Source organism: Balaenoptera borealis (assembly GCF_965194805.1).
Source record: "Balaenoptera borealis genome assembly, chromosome: 18".
In the NCBI taxonomy this organism is placed as follows: domain Eukaryota; kingdom Metazoa; phylum Chordata; class Mammalia; order Artiodactyla; family Balaenopteridae; genus Balaenoptera; species Balaenoptera borealis.
The window spans coordinates 19,257,216-19,274,658 of NC_138877.1; the positions used below are offsets into that span (position 1 = coordinate 19,257,216).

Sequence of the window (17,443 nt, forward strand, 5' to 3'; positions counted from 1 at the left end):
TATAGCATATATCTTCTTTTAATATTTTTCTATTGTTATTTTTAAAGTCACAATTTCAAAATTAATCATATAAAAAAAATTTTCAAACCTGTTAGTGAAGAACGCCACCAATGGAAAATTTCTGTCATGTGTTTCTACAAAAACATTCTGTACCAAAAGATTTGGGCAACAACTATGCTGTTAAAAAAAATAAACACAGAGGTTAGACATAGCGTGAAGTTTGATACCTTGTTCTTTGCAGCATTAGAATACCATTCTGTTTCCAACACATGTAACTTATTTTTGTTTATATCCTTTTTTTCCTGACTAGTATATAGAATATCATAGCTCATTACAATTTTGTTGACGATAGGAATCCATTCAGAAAAGCCCTGTTTTGACACTCTTACATCTTTCCAGTAGAAATGCAAAATGGTACAAACCCCTATAGAAGATAATCTGTCAATATTAATCGTTATTATAGATGCATATCTTTTGATTCAGCAATCCAGTATCTGGAAATGTATCCGACAGATATATCTGCACATGCATCCATGTGTAAGATTATTCATTGAACATTGTTTTTTCTTTCTTTTTTTATGATGAAAGCTTTTATTATTATTATTATTATTATTATTTTTGGCTGTGTTAGGTCTTCGTTTCTGTGCGAGGGCTTTCTCTAGTTGTGGCAAGTGGGGGCCACTCTTCATCGCGGTGCATGGGCCTCTCACTATTGCAGCCTCTCTTGTTGCGGAGCACAGGCTCCAGTCGCGCAGGCTCAGTAGTTGTGGCTCACGGGTCCAGTTGCTCCGCGGCATGTGGGATCTTCCCAGACCAGGGCTCGAACCTGTGCCCCCTGCATTGGCAGGCAAGATTCTCAACCACTGCGCCACCGGGGAAGCCCTGAACATTGTTTTTAACAGTAGAGGTTTGGAAACAATCCAAATAGCTATCTAAAGAGGATTGGTTACATGAACTTTAGGATATCCACACACTGGAATTCTATGCAGCTATTAATATAAATAAAAAGAACGAGGAGCTCTGTGTACTGATTAGAAAGATCTCCAGGGCATGTTGCTAATTTAAAAAAAACAAAGTGTAGGACGGTAAATATAATATGCTATCTTTTATGTAATGGGTAGGAATAAGAACATATATTTATATTTACTTGTATTTGCATAAAGAAACTATAAGAATACACAAAAAAGTAATAAAAATGATCTTACTATAGAGGGTGGAGTGGGGGCAGGGTGAATGGGGGCAGAGTACATTTTTTTTTTAAACAAAACAAAAAGTTTAATATGAACAATGTATATGACCTGAGTTTTACAATATAGTCAAACAGACCCGTTGGAAACGGTACCTGTATAAGTACCTGATTTCTCTGCTGAACATGACCTTCTCCTTTCTCCAAGGCTTCTAACATGATGATACTATTTCCTCCTATTACCACCATTCCAATATCGTTCTGTTGCCCACTAGCTGCCACCTCTACACATTCATCTATCACCAGATTCATAAAGGGATCAAATCCCAGCAATATTCCTCAGACATATTTGCCACCATTAAATTTCAATGATAACTTCCTGTCCACACAGTTTTTTCAATTTCGGCCTGGTAAGCTTTACTGATGGCGCCTACTTGGCAGGGTCAGAGCTACCTTGAAACAGAATTCTGTTTGGCTGTATGTATGTATGTATTCTCTAAGGCTTTTTATTTTATTTAAACTTTGAAATCATGTGAATGTATTATCTAAGTAGAAAATTAAATTAAAAAAGAAAGAAAAGCCCTGTTTTTTTCCTCCTATAAACAAGGGATGGACCCAGCTGGTGAAACCAACCATATAGTTCTAGCGCAGCCACCATACAACATAACCTACCAGAAAGGAAGCCACAACAGTCCTTTGCTAGAGATCATTCTTTAATGATCTTCTGGCTCTTCTGGCATGTTTAATAGCTCCTAGCATGTTTGGCAATAGTGTAGAAGTAGTGAAAGTGGAATAGAGAAAAGCAGTTGTAGGAAAGAGGAAAGGAGGAGAGGGTTCTGTTCTCTGTTAACCAAGTATCCTCCTAACTAGGAGAGAGAAAAAGAAAAAAGCCAAATAAACAGATTTATCTAGCAAGGAGAAAAGCTCTTTGGTTTTAAAGATTTTCCTACTTAAGAGTATTTTCTCCTCTAATGGCACCGTAGTTACATGTAAAATTATCACTGAGGGCTTCCCTGGTGGTGCAGTGCTTAAGAATCCACCTTCCAATGCAGGGGACACGGGTTCGAGCCCTGGTCCGGGAAGATCCCACGTGCCGCGGAGCAACTAAGCCCGTGCGCCACAACTACTGAGCCTGTGCTCTAGAGCCCGCAAGCCACAACTACTGAGCCCATGCGCCACAACTACTGAAGCCCACATGCTTAGAGTCCACGCTCCGCAACAAGAGAAGCCACCACAATGAGAAAGCCCACGTGCCGCAACAAAGAGTAGCCCCTGCTCGCCACAACTAAAGAAAGCTGGTGCGCAGCAATGAAGACCCAACGCAGCCAAAAATAAATAAATTAATTTAATTAAAATTAAATAAAATAAAAATAATCACTGAACGTCAACTTCAAACTACTCAAAAGTCATTTTAAAGAGGTGTTGAGGGAATTCCCTGGTGGTCCAGTGGTTAGGACTCCACTTTCACTGCTGAGAGCACAGGTTCGATCCCTGGTCGGGGAGCTAAGATCCCGCCAGCTGTGCGGCGTGGCCAAAAAAAAGGGGTGTTGAGCTTAGCAAAGGGAATGCATAAAAGAATCATGGGCCATGCATGCTTCCCATTACTTTCAGGGAAAAAAGCAAAGCTGCCCACCCCACTAATTCAACCCCAGAGAGGAAGAAGCGCTCTGATACAGATCAAAGAGAAAAATTAAGGCCATATCCAGGGGTCAGTGTACTAGAGTGGACCTTTCCAAAGATGTGTGGATGGTATCAAAGTTCCCATCCTCCTTCCACGACTCCTCTTCACTCTCCTGGATAGGATAAGCAAGGACAAAGTGGAGCCCAGAGAGTAGGGGGCATACAGGTGGCTTCCACATGGTCCAGTTGGCCAAAGAAAGGAGAGTCTATATACACACTGGGACTAGAGGTTGGAGGGGATTTTTTTTTCCTGTAGGATTCCTGGGACCGTACATTCTTTGATAAGCATGTGTGACGGTAGGAGGCAGGATAGAATAGCGGTTTGATGGGAAAGCTACAAGGTAACTCCAATTCCACCCTACACAGTAGTTATGGCCAATAATACAAGTTATCCCTCTTATCATGAAGATGCCAGGAGTCTTAAGTCTTGAACCTTAAAATCAGAGAAATCATAAATATTTCTCTGTATAAATAAAAATAAATCTCATTACATATATCCCAAACATACACAGAAACAGAAAACGACTACGGTTTAGGAATAAGAAAAGGAGTAAGATAGTAAAATGCAATATTCTGATAAATGTACTGGTTTTCTGTACTAAGCCACTAAACCACTCAAAACTTAGTGAGAGTGAGTAAAACATAAGTACCCCCAACTGATTTTTTTGAATAGATAGAGGCATTTCTGAATAAGACATACTGTATTATATAAGACACAAAAGAGAAGCTTACTCTATGTGTCCCATTGTGATTTTTTTTGAAGTAATGAATCTTGAAAACCTTTCAATAAACATATATGATTTTCTTACTATTTCTTATAGCTTTCTCAAGCAAATGTTTACTGTGTGCCAGGTACCTTTTAAGCACTTTATATATAATACATTTAATCTTCACAACATCCTAGACAGTTATTAATATTATTATCTCCATATTATAGGGGTGGGAAATACAGCATAGAGAGGTCAAGTAACATGCCCCAGGTCATGTAAGTGGAGGACTGGCATTTTTTTTTTTTTAAATTGAAGTGTAGTTGGTTAGGACTGGCATTCTAATCTAGGTAGTCTGGCTTTGGAGTCTTTTAATCATATTTTCCTCATGATTTTGTTAAGAAGCCTAGGAAAAAAAATGTGTTTAGACATAGGAACCTCAGCCCATATACTCACATTAAGGAAGCGGCCCACATTTCCTTCTTTTGTGGCATCCAATAAAAACACATTCCCTTCATTGAACTTCTTTAGAGAATCAGATGAAGCATTCTTGGTTTCACTTGGTAACTCTTTATCACAAAAGACCTGCTGGTTTTGACATGCTGGAGGTTTTTCCTCTTGGGGCTTTTGTATTTGAATCTCATTCTGATCATCCAGTGTGACTGTTTGGTGACATCTGCCCCCTGGTGGAGTTTCTTCTCTACATCTAGTTATATCTATCACATCTGATTCAATCACAGGGTTGTCTTCAGAATCTTCAACTTGGTTTGAGCTTGAGTCCTCTAATAAACATTGTGGAAGGAATTGTCAGGAAATATAATTGGCTGAGCAATAGTGCTGAGAGTAACAATACTAGTTAAATGCAAGCTGTGCTAATTATTGCTAATCCTTACAATGTATTAAGGTAGACAGTACTCCAATTTTACAAATGAATACTTCAAGCCTCTGAAGGCTTAAGGGATTCACCTAACTAGCAATAGTAATGAGAAGTGGGGTAAGAAACCCAGAAATATCTGACTCCAAAGCCTGCCTTCTTTCTACTACATAACAATGCCTTTTTATGAATCTGTATACATGTTGCTTCCTGTTACTATATTTAATCTCTACTCCTTAGAAACTGACTTACCTCTCTTCAATTTTGGAATCTGCATTTAAGTGTATTCTAAACAGCTGTAACAGAGAGGTTATTTAGGGAGTACTTTAGGCCTTTAATATACCAATGAAAGGCCTGAGGAGACCCTGATGGAGTCACACTCTGTAAGTCCCAATAGTAATAACTATTGCTATGGGTTTTGTATACATTAGTGTTTGGAGTTTTTACTAGATGATCATTCAATAATTACACTTTTACAAACAACAGTACTTAAGAAGAAGATGAACTACTTATTTTTCTTATCCAATAATGGAAATAATTTTTTGAAAATATTCAAAAGTATGAATGCATGTCAAATGGAATAAAATGATTTATTTTTAAAAAGTCATTTGTGTCACCTAATTCAGTGGCACGAAGAAATTATACTTCTCTAAAATTAATGTTTTTATTGTAATCATCACTGTTGCTGGCTGCTACTCCTACATGTACTCATATTTTAATCATGGGTTACTTGTGAGCCATTAATAGTGCATAACTAATTTTTGTGGTGCCTGCTATATACATTGTAGCAGTCAATGGAAATGACAAAAGAACCAAAAGTAACAGTAGTTGTATGGCTCACATGCATTAAATGGTGATATATCAGAATGTCATCCCAAAATATGCATCTCTGACATAAGGACTATTTTGAGCTAAGGGCAATTAAGCAGCAATACAGGAAAAGTTCAGCCCTCCCCCCATCTGTCTAAAAGCAGGATATAAATTTACAAAGGTGTCCCTCCTTCTATAATACTAGGAAGGACAAAAGTTAATTACCAGAGATAACTTTAGACCTTTATCAGCTTGGAGACTGAACCAGAGCAATCTACATAGCAAACTTGACTAACTAGCCTTTATCTACCATTGGTTTCACATATATCTGGGTTCCCACAATTTCCACCCCGAGAGATTCAAGGCCCTTTTCCTTTGTCTTGTTGTTCCTCTAAAAATTTACTGTTCTTTGACTAAGATGCTAGATAAGCCAGAGTTCTAAGCCACCTCTCTGAGTTACTCATCTCTGAGTACTCACGTGTTATGTGTACAATATGCATACTAATAAACTTTTGTTTTTCTCTTGTCAATCTGTCTTTTGTCAGTCTAATTTACAGGGCCCCGGCTAGACAGCTTAAGATGGGTAGAAAGAGATTTTCCTCCTCTACAGGTGAAATTATTATAAGTGCCCTTTCTTGATAGACCTTTTCTGTCAAGGAGCTGCTTTGCCTCCCCCAGTTTCCATCCTTTAAGACCAGGTGGGGAGTTGGGGGTGCAGATGCAAGGAAGCCCAATGGCAGAAGAGGCAATGGTTGGCCAGTTCTTCACGGAGGGTCATGTCTCAGCAATGCCTCTCCACTGAGGGATATATTGAAATGCAAATGAACCAAAATCCAAGTTCGTCAGGTTGTAATATTAACCATGGCAGGTGCGGTAACACTGAAAGATAAGCACTCAGGGTAGCAATATTCACACTTTTTGCTAAGCATCTCCTGCAGCAGCACTGGCTGGAATACTCCAGCAGAATGATGTGTCTTTATTTTTAAGGAGCCTAAACGAAGAGTTAGGAAATAGCTGCGTCGGACAATGCTTCCAAAGCCATAGATGGACTATGCAGACTTGGAGCTGACCACCCCATTCTCCTGCCATGCATCAAGTCATGGCTGGCATCTAGACCAGGGGTCAGCAAACTTCTTCTGTAAGGGGCCAAACGGTAAATACTGTAAGCTTTGTGGGCCACATGGTCTCTGTTGTGACTATTCAGCTCTGCTGCTGTAGTGTGAAAGTAGACAGAGACAACATGTAAATGAAAGAGTGTGGCTCTGTTCCAATACAACTTTATTTAGGAACACTGAAATTATAATTTCCTATAATTTTCAAGTGTCGCAAAGTATTACTTATCTTCCCATTTTTTCTCAGTTATTATTTAAAAGGTAATATACATAAACAGGTAGTGGGCTGGATTTGGCCCACCAATTATAGTTTGCCAACCTCTGATCTAAACCAGTAGAAACTCTTGTGATGAATGCCACATTTTTGTTATGGAGTCTGAGAAAATGAGCCACAAGTACTGAGCAAGAGAGACAAAAAGGCAGAAGAGGCAGGCAATCAGACTGAAACAAAGCCTACCTCTCATTTCCTTGGCTTTAGAGTTCAGATGTACTTGAGTTGGTTTAAATCCACCATTATCTTCTGAGGTGACAGACTCTGAGGAAGTAAATCCCTTAAAAGAAAACAAGGAAGATGTCTTTACTTCCTAGGTCAGGAAAAAAAATTTAATTTAGCAGTAAGGCCTCTTTCATCAAGTGTCAGTCGTCATAGGCTATAGCTACTAGATTAGTTTTGAAAGCCTCTCTGAAGTGATGGAGCCCTTATGGCTGTATTTTACTCCTAGGCACTTTAGTGAGCAACAGCTATGAAAATTATAAGGACTGTCAAGACACTCTTTAGGCATTATAAGTTCAAAATAAAATTCAAATACACCTGTCTGTATCCCTCAATTCTGATGCCAGATTATAAATTTGGCTTCAACTATAAGATGTGCAAAGATTAAAAACACCCTTTGGCTAGTTACTTCAAAGAAAAGGTTAAAGGAATTGCCTATCTCCGTGAGTTGCAGACACTGCAGTCACTTTAAATGGTAATGATAACTTTCAAAAAGGGGTATATGCTGAGCACAACGCTTGGTACTCAACTAAGTGCTCCACACATGCTGACCATTATTATTATTATTTATGTACTTCAATGGTCAACATGTGTTGAGCACTTAGTTGGGTGTCAAGCATTGTGCTACACAAAGTTTCTGATGTTTATCTCATTTAATCCTCTTAAATCTGAGATAGATACTATTATTCTCATTCTACAGATAAAGAAATGTAGACAGAGAGATGTCAAGCAGCTAGTAAGCTGCAGTGCTGGAGGGCAAACCCAAGTCTATGTGATCCCCCGGCCCAATTTTTCATAATCATGTGGTACTGAAGAGGTACCTACTGTATGTTACTAGGCAGAGGGCAAATATTTGCACACCACCTAGGGCAGAGTTTTAATTTTCATCAACAAGCCTTACCGTGAACTACCATTATGTCTGCCTGTTCTTTTTCCTGCATCATTCTGTTTCGAAGTTACAGTCTCTGACTCCTCTTCTCAGTACAGACTGAAAAGTGTACCTTCAGAGGCTATCATGTAAAATGTTGCTTTCTTGATGATTCTTTCATTAGGCTGCTTCTCTTCTTTCTCCTACATCTCACAACCATCTCTCCTTAACTTAAATTACTCCATCCTTTTTTTCTTATTATGTAATACTATCAACTCTTGAACACTTTAGCTTCTTCTATAAATTCTTAGACTGGATAGCTCTCAGTCTCAGTAGAATACACTGTCAGATCATGACCAACATTCTCCTTATATACCTAAGTTGGGAACATGCCAACCACCATGGAGGATACTAAGTAAATAAAACATAGTCCTAACACTTTAACAGCACCACATTACAAAATAATAAAAGAAATCCTACACATTATTAAGTAACACAAACAATTTGAACTAAGTAATAGTTAATGTTCTCAGAAGGGCACCATCTACATTTTGCAGTTTTTACCATCTTTTTCCCGTTGTGTTGAATACTGGCCATCTTGGTTTTAGGACTTCTAATGACTGAATGATACTGAATTCTTGAAATACTGTTACATTTCATTTCTCTGAAAAGGAAAAAAAAGTTATTCTGTATATCACTAAAAATGCTCTTTATCGTGCCCTATATGAAGCTATATGGATAGCTTCACTGTTACATAAATATCCATTAGAAATTAATCTAAGTTATAACATCTATGCCTATCCCTCACTAGAAGAAAAAAGTATAATAGTATTTTAAAGTCAATCATTTTTGAAGTATATTAAAAAACTGAAGAAAACCTAAGAAAAGCTTTGCAAATAAAATGGTGATAGAAAATAAAAAGAAATGCAAAAGTTATGACATCCATAAAGAACCTGATTAAAGTCAAAGTTTTTAAAGGTAAAACTCCACAAATGGAAACTGAGGAAATAAAGTATGTAGGCTAGATTTTTAAATCTAAGTGCCCTAGATTTCTCACAGTGTTAAACTTACAACTGTGAAGCAAGTTGATATACAAGAGATATATAGGAGTGGAGGTGGAAATTAAGAAAGAAAGAGGAAAGAGAAAGAACTACTCTTGATCAATAGTATACAGTATAGATCAATCTTGATTGGGTTCATAAGATCTCACTCACATAATAGGCTCTTTGGGATTATTATGGAGCTTAGGTGGACACTCCTCAGTCACAGCACTTCTAGGATATGTCTCCAATTCTAATGGGATAACTTCAACCTCACAATCTGTGACTTCTATTTTCCTCTTTTTTGAAAACATATTTTTCATAATATTCTCTTCTTTTCCATTTTCATCAATAGCATCAGGTTTCTCAGTGTTAGATCTGCTTAGTAATCTTCCTAAAAGAAAAAAGTAAAAGAGCTTAACACAACAAAAAATAACACAATTACTAGCAACAAAAGGGCATCTCTTCTGCTCCATTACTAAAGAACTCTGTAAGGTATACCTTATTTCTAGAATGAAGATAAACACTAACTCATCCTAGAAAGCTACTGTAAGAAATAATATATAAAAGACCAAGAAGAGATTTCATATCTCCCAGTACATGAAAAAATACAGGGCACCTAAAAGAAGTATTTATCTGTTGTGGTATAACATGAAAGAGAAGAGATTTAGCTACAATAATATAAAACAAAAATACAGATCAGAAAGCATTCTAGAAAATTAGACAGGTGAACTCTAGTCTTAAAATTTGAGCTTTTGTGTCTAGTTATAAATGCTTTATCATTTAAAACCTTTACTCTTTCTATAAAGTGACCTATTTAAATCTGTGGTGATATGTGCCTATTCTCATATTAAGCCCTAGTGTAATTAAAATCTTCATCTGAAGCTTACGCATTTTCTTTCAAGGAACTCAAAACTATAGTTAACAAGTCAAAATTTGCAACTAGATCAGAGAGATAACTTAGGTGCATTTTCTAACAATGCAGATAAAGCCAATGAATGATACTTTCTGGACACTATTTGGCATTTTACGGGCAGCTGACTTTCATCAAAGAGTTATTTTGAGAAATATGAGAGACGAATTGTCTAGGCAAGTTGTGTAGTATGTGTGTCTGTAAGTGGTATGTGGCAGGGATCCAGGTGTGACTATTCTGAACTCTGATAATTCTTGCCCTCACTGAAGTGCACCTGGAATTTCAGGTGAGGAGGGTTGCTCTAGTCCCTGCTGCCTAGCACATTTCCTTTAGACTGCTTTGAGAGTCGTGTTTCTCCAACCTTTCTCATTTCATGGTACGCACAGAAAGTGAGAGTTTTTGCCTGACACTCTGGGGTAAAAGGAAGAGACAACTAGAGACTAACGTGTCTGGCCTGTGGGATATGGCCTGAAAGAATCAGTAATTGCACAACTGTAACACACTGGTTGGAAAGTTTCGCTCAGAACATCGGCAACTCTCTCGAGTCCCTGAAATGGAGTGAACTGCTTTGCCTGAATCATCACCTGAAGGTATTTATTACAATGTTAACCTATTAAATTCTAATAGCTCAAGACACTGAACAAGACAGTCTTTGATTAATAATCTTTACCTTAGCAAATCAGTCATTTAGATTTCCTATTTAAAAAGCTTTCTTACCTTACCCCAAAGCATCTGCAGCCACAGAGACCAAAAAATGTGCCTCACACAATAACCCAAGTTTTATCCCTTAGCCTTTCTTTTCTGGAACACCTGATACCTCCTCCTAAGGCATTTCATCCCTTCAGTGCTCAATTTCCCAGTCACTTGTCTTCCTCTGATGCTCCTCCTATATATTGTTGCTCTTGTCCTTGCTATAAGATCTCAGTGGCCCTGACTAGTAAAATGGAGATTCAGAAATGTAGATCTTACTACAGAGTAATGTGAAAGTAAACCTTTGCTTTACCTGAATAAATGCAAACAAACGTCCCTCTGTCAATGTCATCTAGGCAGCGTACTCCCCATCCCTTCTTCTCAGTTTTGAATACTTGTAGCCTCACTTGAGGTCCATGTTGGACAACTCGGTTTTGACACATTCGTCGATTACATTTGCACAACAGGCTGCATTCATAAATGCTGTCAATAAAATATACAAGAGAAAAATCAATCAGACATCTTAAAGCAAAAGCACTTTATATTGCTACCTCACTAATAACTACCAAGGGAGACAGACTAAGTGTGAAGGCTCCTAGAACTAGACTGTCTGGTTCCCATCATAGCTCCAGCATTTACTAGCTACGTGACCTTGAATTTAACCTCTCTGTACTTCAATTTTCCATTTTTAAAATGGGGATTATATGATACTACCTACTTCATGGGGTTGTTTTGTGAAGATTAAATGAGTTGGTATCTACAAAGTGCTTGAGACAATGCCTGGCACATAGTAAAGGTTAGCTCTTTAAAAATGTCTAGCAATGTCTACGAAGGAAATGTCTAGGAAGGGAAAGTCTAGGAAGAAAATTTTCTGTTTATTTTTATTAATAACAACCATGAGAAGTTGAAAATTCCCAATTCTCAGACAAACTTTGCACAGTATATATCTTAATGGGGAAAGGTCTACCCAAAGTAAGTTAACCCTAGCAGGGCAAGAGTCAGACTCAAAGCAGATGAGTGTCAGATATAGTCTGCCTGTTACATGTGTGCTCTCTGACTTCCATTTCCAAGAACAATATACAGGTTTTTTTTTTAATTCCTTAATTTAGATTTTTGGTATAAGAAATTAAGATTTAACAACATTTATAAGACTACAGGCCACAATGATAAAGTACCCTTCTTCAAAGATATAAACACCCTGCAACGGATCCTCAAGGTATCTTACCCAGTAGGTATCTGTCTCTGTAGTCTTTTATATTTATATCCAGTGGTTATTTTACTACTTGACAAGGGGCAAGTCTTGGCATTCCTTGCTGTCAGTTGAAGACATGCACATTTTGTTCTAAAAGGCAATGGATGGAGAAGTCAGAATAAAAAAGCACCAAGTTAAGAGACTGTCTTGACAAAAGTGTAAAGGATGTAATTGTATTTAGAATAGTTGTTTGGTTCATGGACTGTTAGACTTCTTCCCTAAATAAAAAAGACCTCTTTGAAAGACAACATCTACCAAAAGTTTATAATTATAAACTGCCCTGTACCTCTATTTGCTCATGAAATAGATACTTAACTTTATGAGTTTACTCTAACTTTTCAAAATGAATTCCTTTCATTTCGTATTCAGCAAAACCTTCTTTGTAAAAATTCTCCTATGTCTGCTCTCTTACAATGGATAAACTTATATGTGTCAAACTCAAAAGGGCATATACAGTTTTGCATATGTCTTGTATTATCTCTCCCTCCAATGACATGAAAATAAATTGGGGAGACTGATGCTGGGTATCTGGCTACTACAATCTGTTTTTCGTAACATTGCTAAGCAGTAAACATGCAATCATAAAAAAAATTTTCCCTTTAACTATTTAGATAACTACCTAACATGACAGGGACTTATAACTCGATAGGGAGTAAGGAACCTGGTTATCTCGGCTATAAACTAGGTATGTAACCACTGGTAAGCTGGTTAAAATCTCTGAATCCTGTCTCCTATGTTGAATTGTAAGTGACTTTAAGGTCTTTTCCTCTATGATTTGCTTCTGCATTTTTCTGTATATACACAATACATGTCAGAGTGGTAACTACTGTTTGCAACAGAAAAAAACAAGCAATAAATTCATTAATTTGGATTCTATTTACAGATGTAGAAATCTACTGTTGCTTTTTTTAGTATGACTTTGTTTGCAAAGTTTAAAAAGTACAGAAAAACACAAACAATAATACAATAAACACTCATATTTCGACCATATAGAATTAGCTGTCATCATTTTGTCTAGTCCTTTTAGTTGACCCTTGAACAATATGAGTTTGAACTGCATGGGTCAACTTATACATGGATTTTTTTCCAGAGTAAATACCACAGTACTACATGATTCACGGTCGGTTGAATGCTTGGATGTGGAACCGCTTATATGGAGGGCCAACTATGTTATATGTTATATTTTCTACTGCACGGAGGGTCAGCAGCTCTAACCCCTGCATTGTTCAAGGGCCAACTGTAATTTAAAACATATATACTGTATATATGATCTTCCTTATAAAAAAAAAAAAAAGCATTACAGATAAAACTAAACTCTCAAGAGGTTTGGTGAGGCATCCTTTATACTTTTTACATACATATTTATCTACAAACAATATATTGTATTGTTTTTTTAAAAAGTACTATAGTTATTATCCTACAACTTTTTTCATTCAATATAATGCTTTTGAGACCCATCTGTGTTATATACAAATCTAGTTATTTCCTTCTAACTTTTCCACAGCATTTAGATATACAATTAAGTTGCTTGGTATACAATTAAGTAGCTTCTAGTTTTCAATACAACAAACAATGCTACAACATCCTTATTCTTATGCACATGTGTAAGCATCTCTAGGGTAGTAGCTTTCAAATATTTTTGACTATGACTCACAGTAAGAAATATATTTTCTTCACGATCCTACAGAGGCATGCATATTTATATATGTGTGTATGCGTACAAGCAGAAATAACAGTGGCATGAAACTACCTTATCATGTGTGATGCACGTGGGTACCTTCTGTATGATTTAATTTTTAAAATGCTAGTTACAAGTGATTTTACATCCTACTAAACCTGTAGCTTGAAAAACAATGCTCTAGATAGACTTAAAAGTACTATTGCTAGAAAGTAGTTATGCATGTCTTCAACTGCTGTGTAATTGTGTGAGGACCCTCCTCCCTCCCCACAGATGACCGTCTGGGTTGGTACAGAATTCTAGTTTTACATTTATTTTCCGTCAGCATTTTAAGCTAATATGCCTCCTTTTTGTCTTCTATTCTTTCTGATGAAGTGTGTTGTCAATCTATTTTTCCTCTTTTCTATCTGATAGTGTGAGATTTACTCTTTGCCCTAGATACTTTTTAAGTTGCATCATGATATATTTAGATACAGTTATCTTATTTTCCATTTCTAGTATACAGTAGGCTTTTTCACTCTGAAGACTCCGGTCTTTCTTCAATTCTGGAAAATTCTCCGCTATTATCTCTGAATAATGCTCTTTTCTTCTCAGATGTATGTTAGAATTTTTCATTTATCCTCCATATTTTTTAACCTGTAAATTTATTTTCCCCATATCTTTATCTCTTTGCATTCTGAGGGAATCTCTTTAGTTTTGCCTTGCAATTCACTAATTCTTTCTCCAGCTATACCAATGCTTACCATTTAGTCCATCTATTTAGTTTTTATTTCAATGACCATATATTTTATTTCCCATATTTCCAAATGGTTCTTTTACATACACAGTATACTTTAAAAAATAATCTCCTTTTCTTGTTTCATGGATGCTAATATTTTATCTCTTTGGACATTTTAAACATACCTATTTTAAAGTCTCTGTCAGTCAGATTCTACATTTACCTCTGATTCTTCAGGTGTGAATGCTGCCATTTGTTGGGACTTATGCTGCCTTCATGGTCCTAAATGTCTTTGTGTGCTTTGACTGTTTGAAATCATACTTTTCGTGGAGTTTACTCCTGGGTGCTCCTCTACACTGGCTGCTTTCCTCATTGCTCTGGCTCTGACCTATGGGTTTCACAGCTCTAAACCCGGTTGTTATTAATACAATTCCAGGCCCTGTGAGTTATTAGCCTACTTCCCAGCCTTGTGCAGGTCCCTGTTTCTGTCCCCCCAAAGAGCTCAGTGTCTACTCTCTGCCACGCATAGGACATGTTTAATTCCCTTTCCTGTCAGGATTAGAATCCCTGGCCACAGTGCTCATGTCCAATTCCAGATCCCAGTGGGCTTCAGCTTTTGCTTATTTTGTGACTTCTCTTGTAATTTCTGACCAATAGATGAAAATATATATGCTGGTGGTGCATGTTACATGGGGGTTACTTTCTACAGTCTAAGGCAAAAATCACATACAGTCAAAATTATTCTTTAAAAAAACCCCGTTAAACTGACCATAAAGTACAGTAAACATTGTCCGACAGTTAGTTTTTTCCTCCATCACTGAAAGAGATTGGGCTTGGCCAGATGTAGATGAGTTACGTTTAGAGGCAATGCGGAAAAAACAACAACTTATATTTAAACAGAATAAAACTTGGCACAGTGAGAAGTTTCCTCTATGACAGACCTAAAGGAACTGAGCCAAACTGAGGTAACAGCAGATTGATATCTCATCTACACTCCTTCTGAGAGGATGGTGAAAACTATCTATATAATTTAAATTATTTCTCTTTATCTTGCTCATGCTTTTTCTTTTTCCTAGTACAGGCAGCTAAATTTGCATTAAATTAAATGTACATATAATGCAACTCCGCTCTACATATGCAAACCTACGAATACCAATAAATTACACACCCTGAAAAAAAAATGGTTTTCAAAGTCTTAATATATTAGAACATGTTTTCATTTTTTTTTATGGAATGTCAATTTTATGATCAGGAGAGGCACCATTAACTTTCTAAAAAAAGTAGCAAGGAAATGATTTGTAAAAGTAAAATACAACATATAACATAATGGTTAAGAGCACGGGTTCAAATCTTGGTTCTTAAATTTGTTGATCTTACACTTGGCTTCTCAACTTCCTCATTTGTAACATGGAAATAATATTACCTACCCCATGGGGTTTTGTGAGAACTAAACAAGCAAATATATGTAAAGCACTTGTCACAGTGTTTGGCACAGTTCCAAGGCATTAGCTGTAATTGCTGCTATTAAGAGTATGGTACTAGATTAAAGGGAATACTTATCCTTGGAAGAAATAATTCCCAAATTACTAAAATAACTGGCAAAGAGTTTTCTTTCCTATTGCTAATGAGATGCATCTTTCTATTTTAGATTCTCGATGAACTGGTTTCAGACAGACAAACTGATACAGAGCAGGACTTCTTGATAAGTACCCCTACATTCAGAAGATTTTTTTGAAATGCCATGTTTTTCTACTCACATGTCTATGCAGCCCTCAGAACAGTCACATGAATCAGTAAACATGTTGGAAAAGCTGTTTAAATAATATGCTCGTGGACACATAGTCTTTCTGTACTTAAAATGTGGAAGCTTTCTATTGTCAATTTCATTACAGAAAGAAATGGGCACCGATTCCACTCCATTGCTAATATCCGTATCAGAAACAATTTCTTCTTGCTTTGGGTAATTCCGAGTCAACTGAACATAGGTATTGAAAGAAAAGTTATCTGTAAATAGAAAGTTACACTCTGTCTCAAGCAGGTAACGAAAAACTTCCTCCACGTTTCGTAGACTCCTTCCACAAGGGGTTTTATAACTCACGTGGAGTGCTGAAGAATGAGAGTTTGTCTTCGCATGTCGTCTTTGGAAGTGGCATTTGATTGGTAGCTGCAGAGGGTTTTCTCCCTTGAAGGTAAGTGGCATTTTCATCAGACAGGCACCAGAGCAGTCATGCTTTTGGTAAGATAAATTTGAAGATGATTCTTTTTCTCTAAAGTCTGCAACTTTATTTTCCAGAGGGGGAACTGCCTTATTTTCTGTAGATCTGTTTAAAATTAATTATTTATTAGTATCTCAAATGTATAGCATAATCCCCATTTTTAAAAAAAACACTGCACACTAAGGTGGTATTTAACTCCTATTAGCTTCTTCTTAGACAACACTAAAATAAGCCAGACTCTGAAATCAACATCTTACTATGTTCTGCAGCCACATAAAGTTATACCTGAAGGGGTTTTTTTCTTCTGGACATCAAACATGTGGTGTTTTTTCCAGCACCACTTCTTCAACTGGGTGTCCAATAATTCAGTTCAATTCTGACACTATCGACCTGGAGTCAGCAACAGGTTCCACAAGTTAAAGGGCTCAGTCCCATAAGACCGCCCCCATGCCAGATGCCAAATGCAGTTTCCAGGTCACCCACACTCTTGACAACCCCTTTCTCTCTGATAATGTGCTGGAAAGACTCAGAACTCAGGAAAGCACTTTAATTACTATTACCAGTTTATAATAAAAGATACACTCAGGAACAGCCAAATGGAAGAGATGCATGGGGCAAGGTAGGTAAGAAGGGGCATGGAGTTTCCATGCCCTCTCCAAATGCACCACCCTTCCAGCACCTCAAACTGTCCACCAACCAGGAAGCTCCAGGAGCCCGTTGTTTAAAGTTTTTTATGGAGGTTTAACTGCTTAAGCATGAATGATTAAATCATTGGCCACTGGTGATTATCTCCACCTGCAGCCCTTCTCCCCTCCCTGGAGGTTGGGAGGTAGGGCTGAAAGTTTTAGGCTTCTAACCAAGGTTGTCTTTCTGGCGTCCAACCTCCATCCTGAAGTTAACTAGGAGCGCCTCACCAAGTCATCTCATTTGCACGCCAAAGACACTCCTACCACTCAGGAGATTTCAAAGGTTTTAGAAGCTGTGTGCTGGGGACCCAGACAAAGCAAGTATCTTTCTTATTGTATCAGTCTAATTTCAGAGTATTCCAGAAAGCTGTGATTACAGTGGTACCTTTTGCTACATCTACACCAATAGCACCTAGCAAATTTAGACTTCATGTAGGACATGAGTTCAATAAAGACCTGAGGAAGGTTATGTCTTCAGACAAGCTTGGTTCAAGCAAAAAAACAGTAAAGGCTAGGTAAA

General features: G+C 37.2%; 1 protein-coding gene across 10 annotated transcripts in view; it reads right to left on the reverse strand.

The window, feature by feature from the left end:
- The window catches only part of LOC309615574 (histone-lysine N-methyltransferase SETDB2-like), an 83,033-nt gene that overhangs the window by 39,227 nt on the left and 26,363 nt on the right, over positions 1-17,443 (reverse strand). For 6 of the 10 annotated variants that reach the window (XM_082365425.1, XM_082365427.1, XM_082365424.1 and 3 more), the window contains 8 exons: positions 15,779-16,342; positions 11,599-11,715; positions 10,687-10,856; positions 8,945-9,164; positions 8,295-8,394; positions 6,827-6,920; positions 4,030-4,355; positions 89-177 (listed from right to left, as the gene is read on the reverse strand). In XM_082365425.1, coding sequence (XP_082221551.1) covers positions 89-177; positions 4,030-4,355; positions 6,827-6,920; positions 8,295-8,394; positions 8,945-9,164; positions 10,687-10,856; positions 11,599-11,715; positions 15,779-16,342 — 1,680 coding nt within the window. Of the gene's footprint in view, positions 1-88; positions 178-589; positions 2,705-4,029; positions 4,356-6,826; positions 6,921-8,294; positions 8,395-8,944; positions 9,165-10,686; positions 10,857-11,598; positions 11,716-15,778; positions 16,343-17,443 lie in introns of those variants that run through there. The other 4 variants (XM_082365430.1, XM_082365432.1, XM_082365431.1 and 1 more) reach the window with 2 other exon arrangements.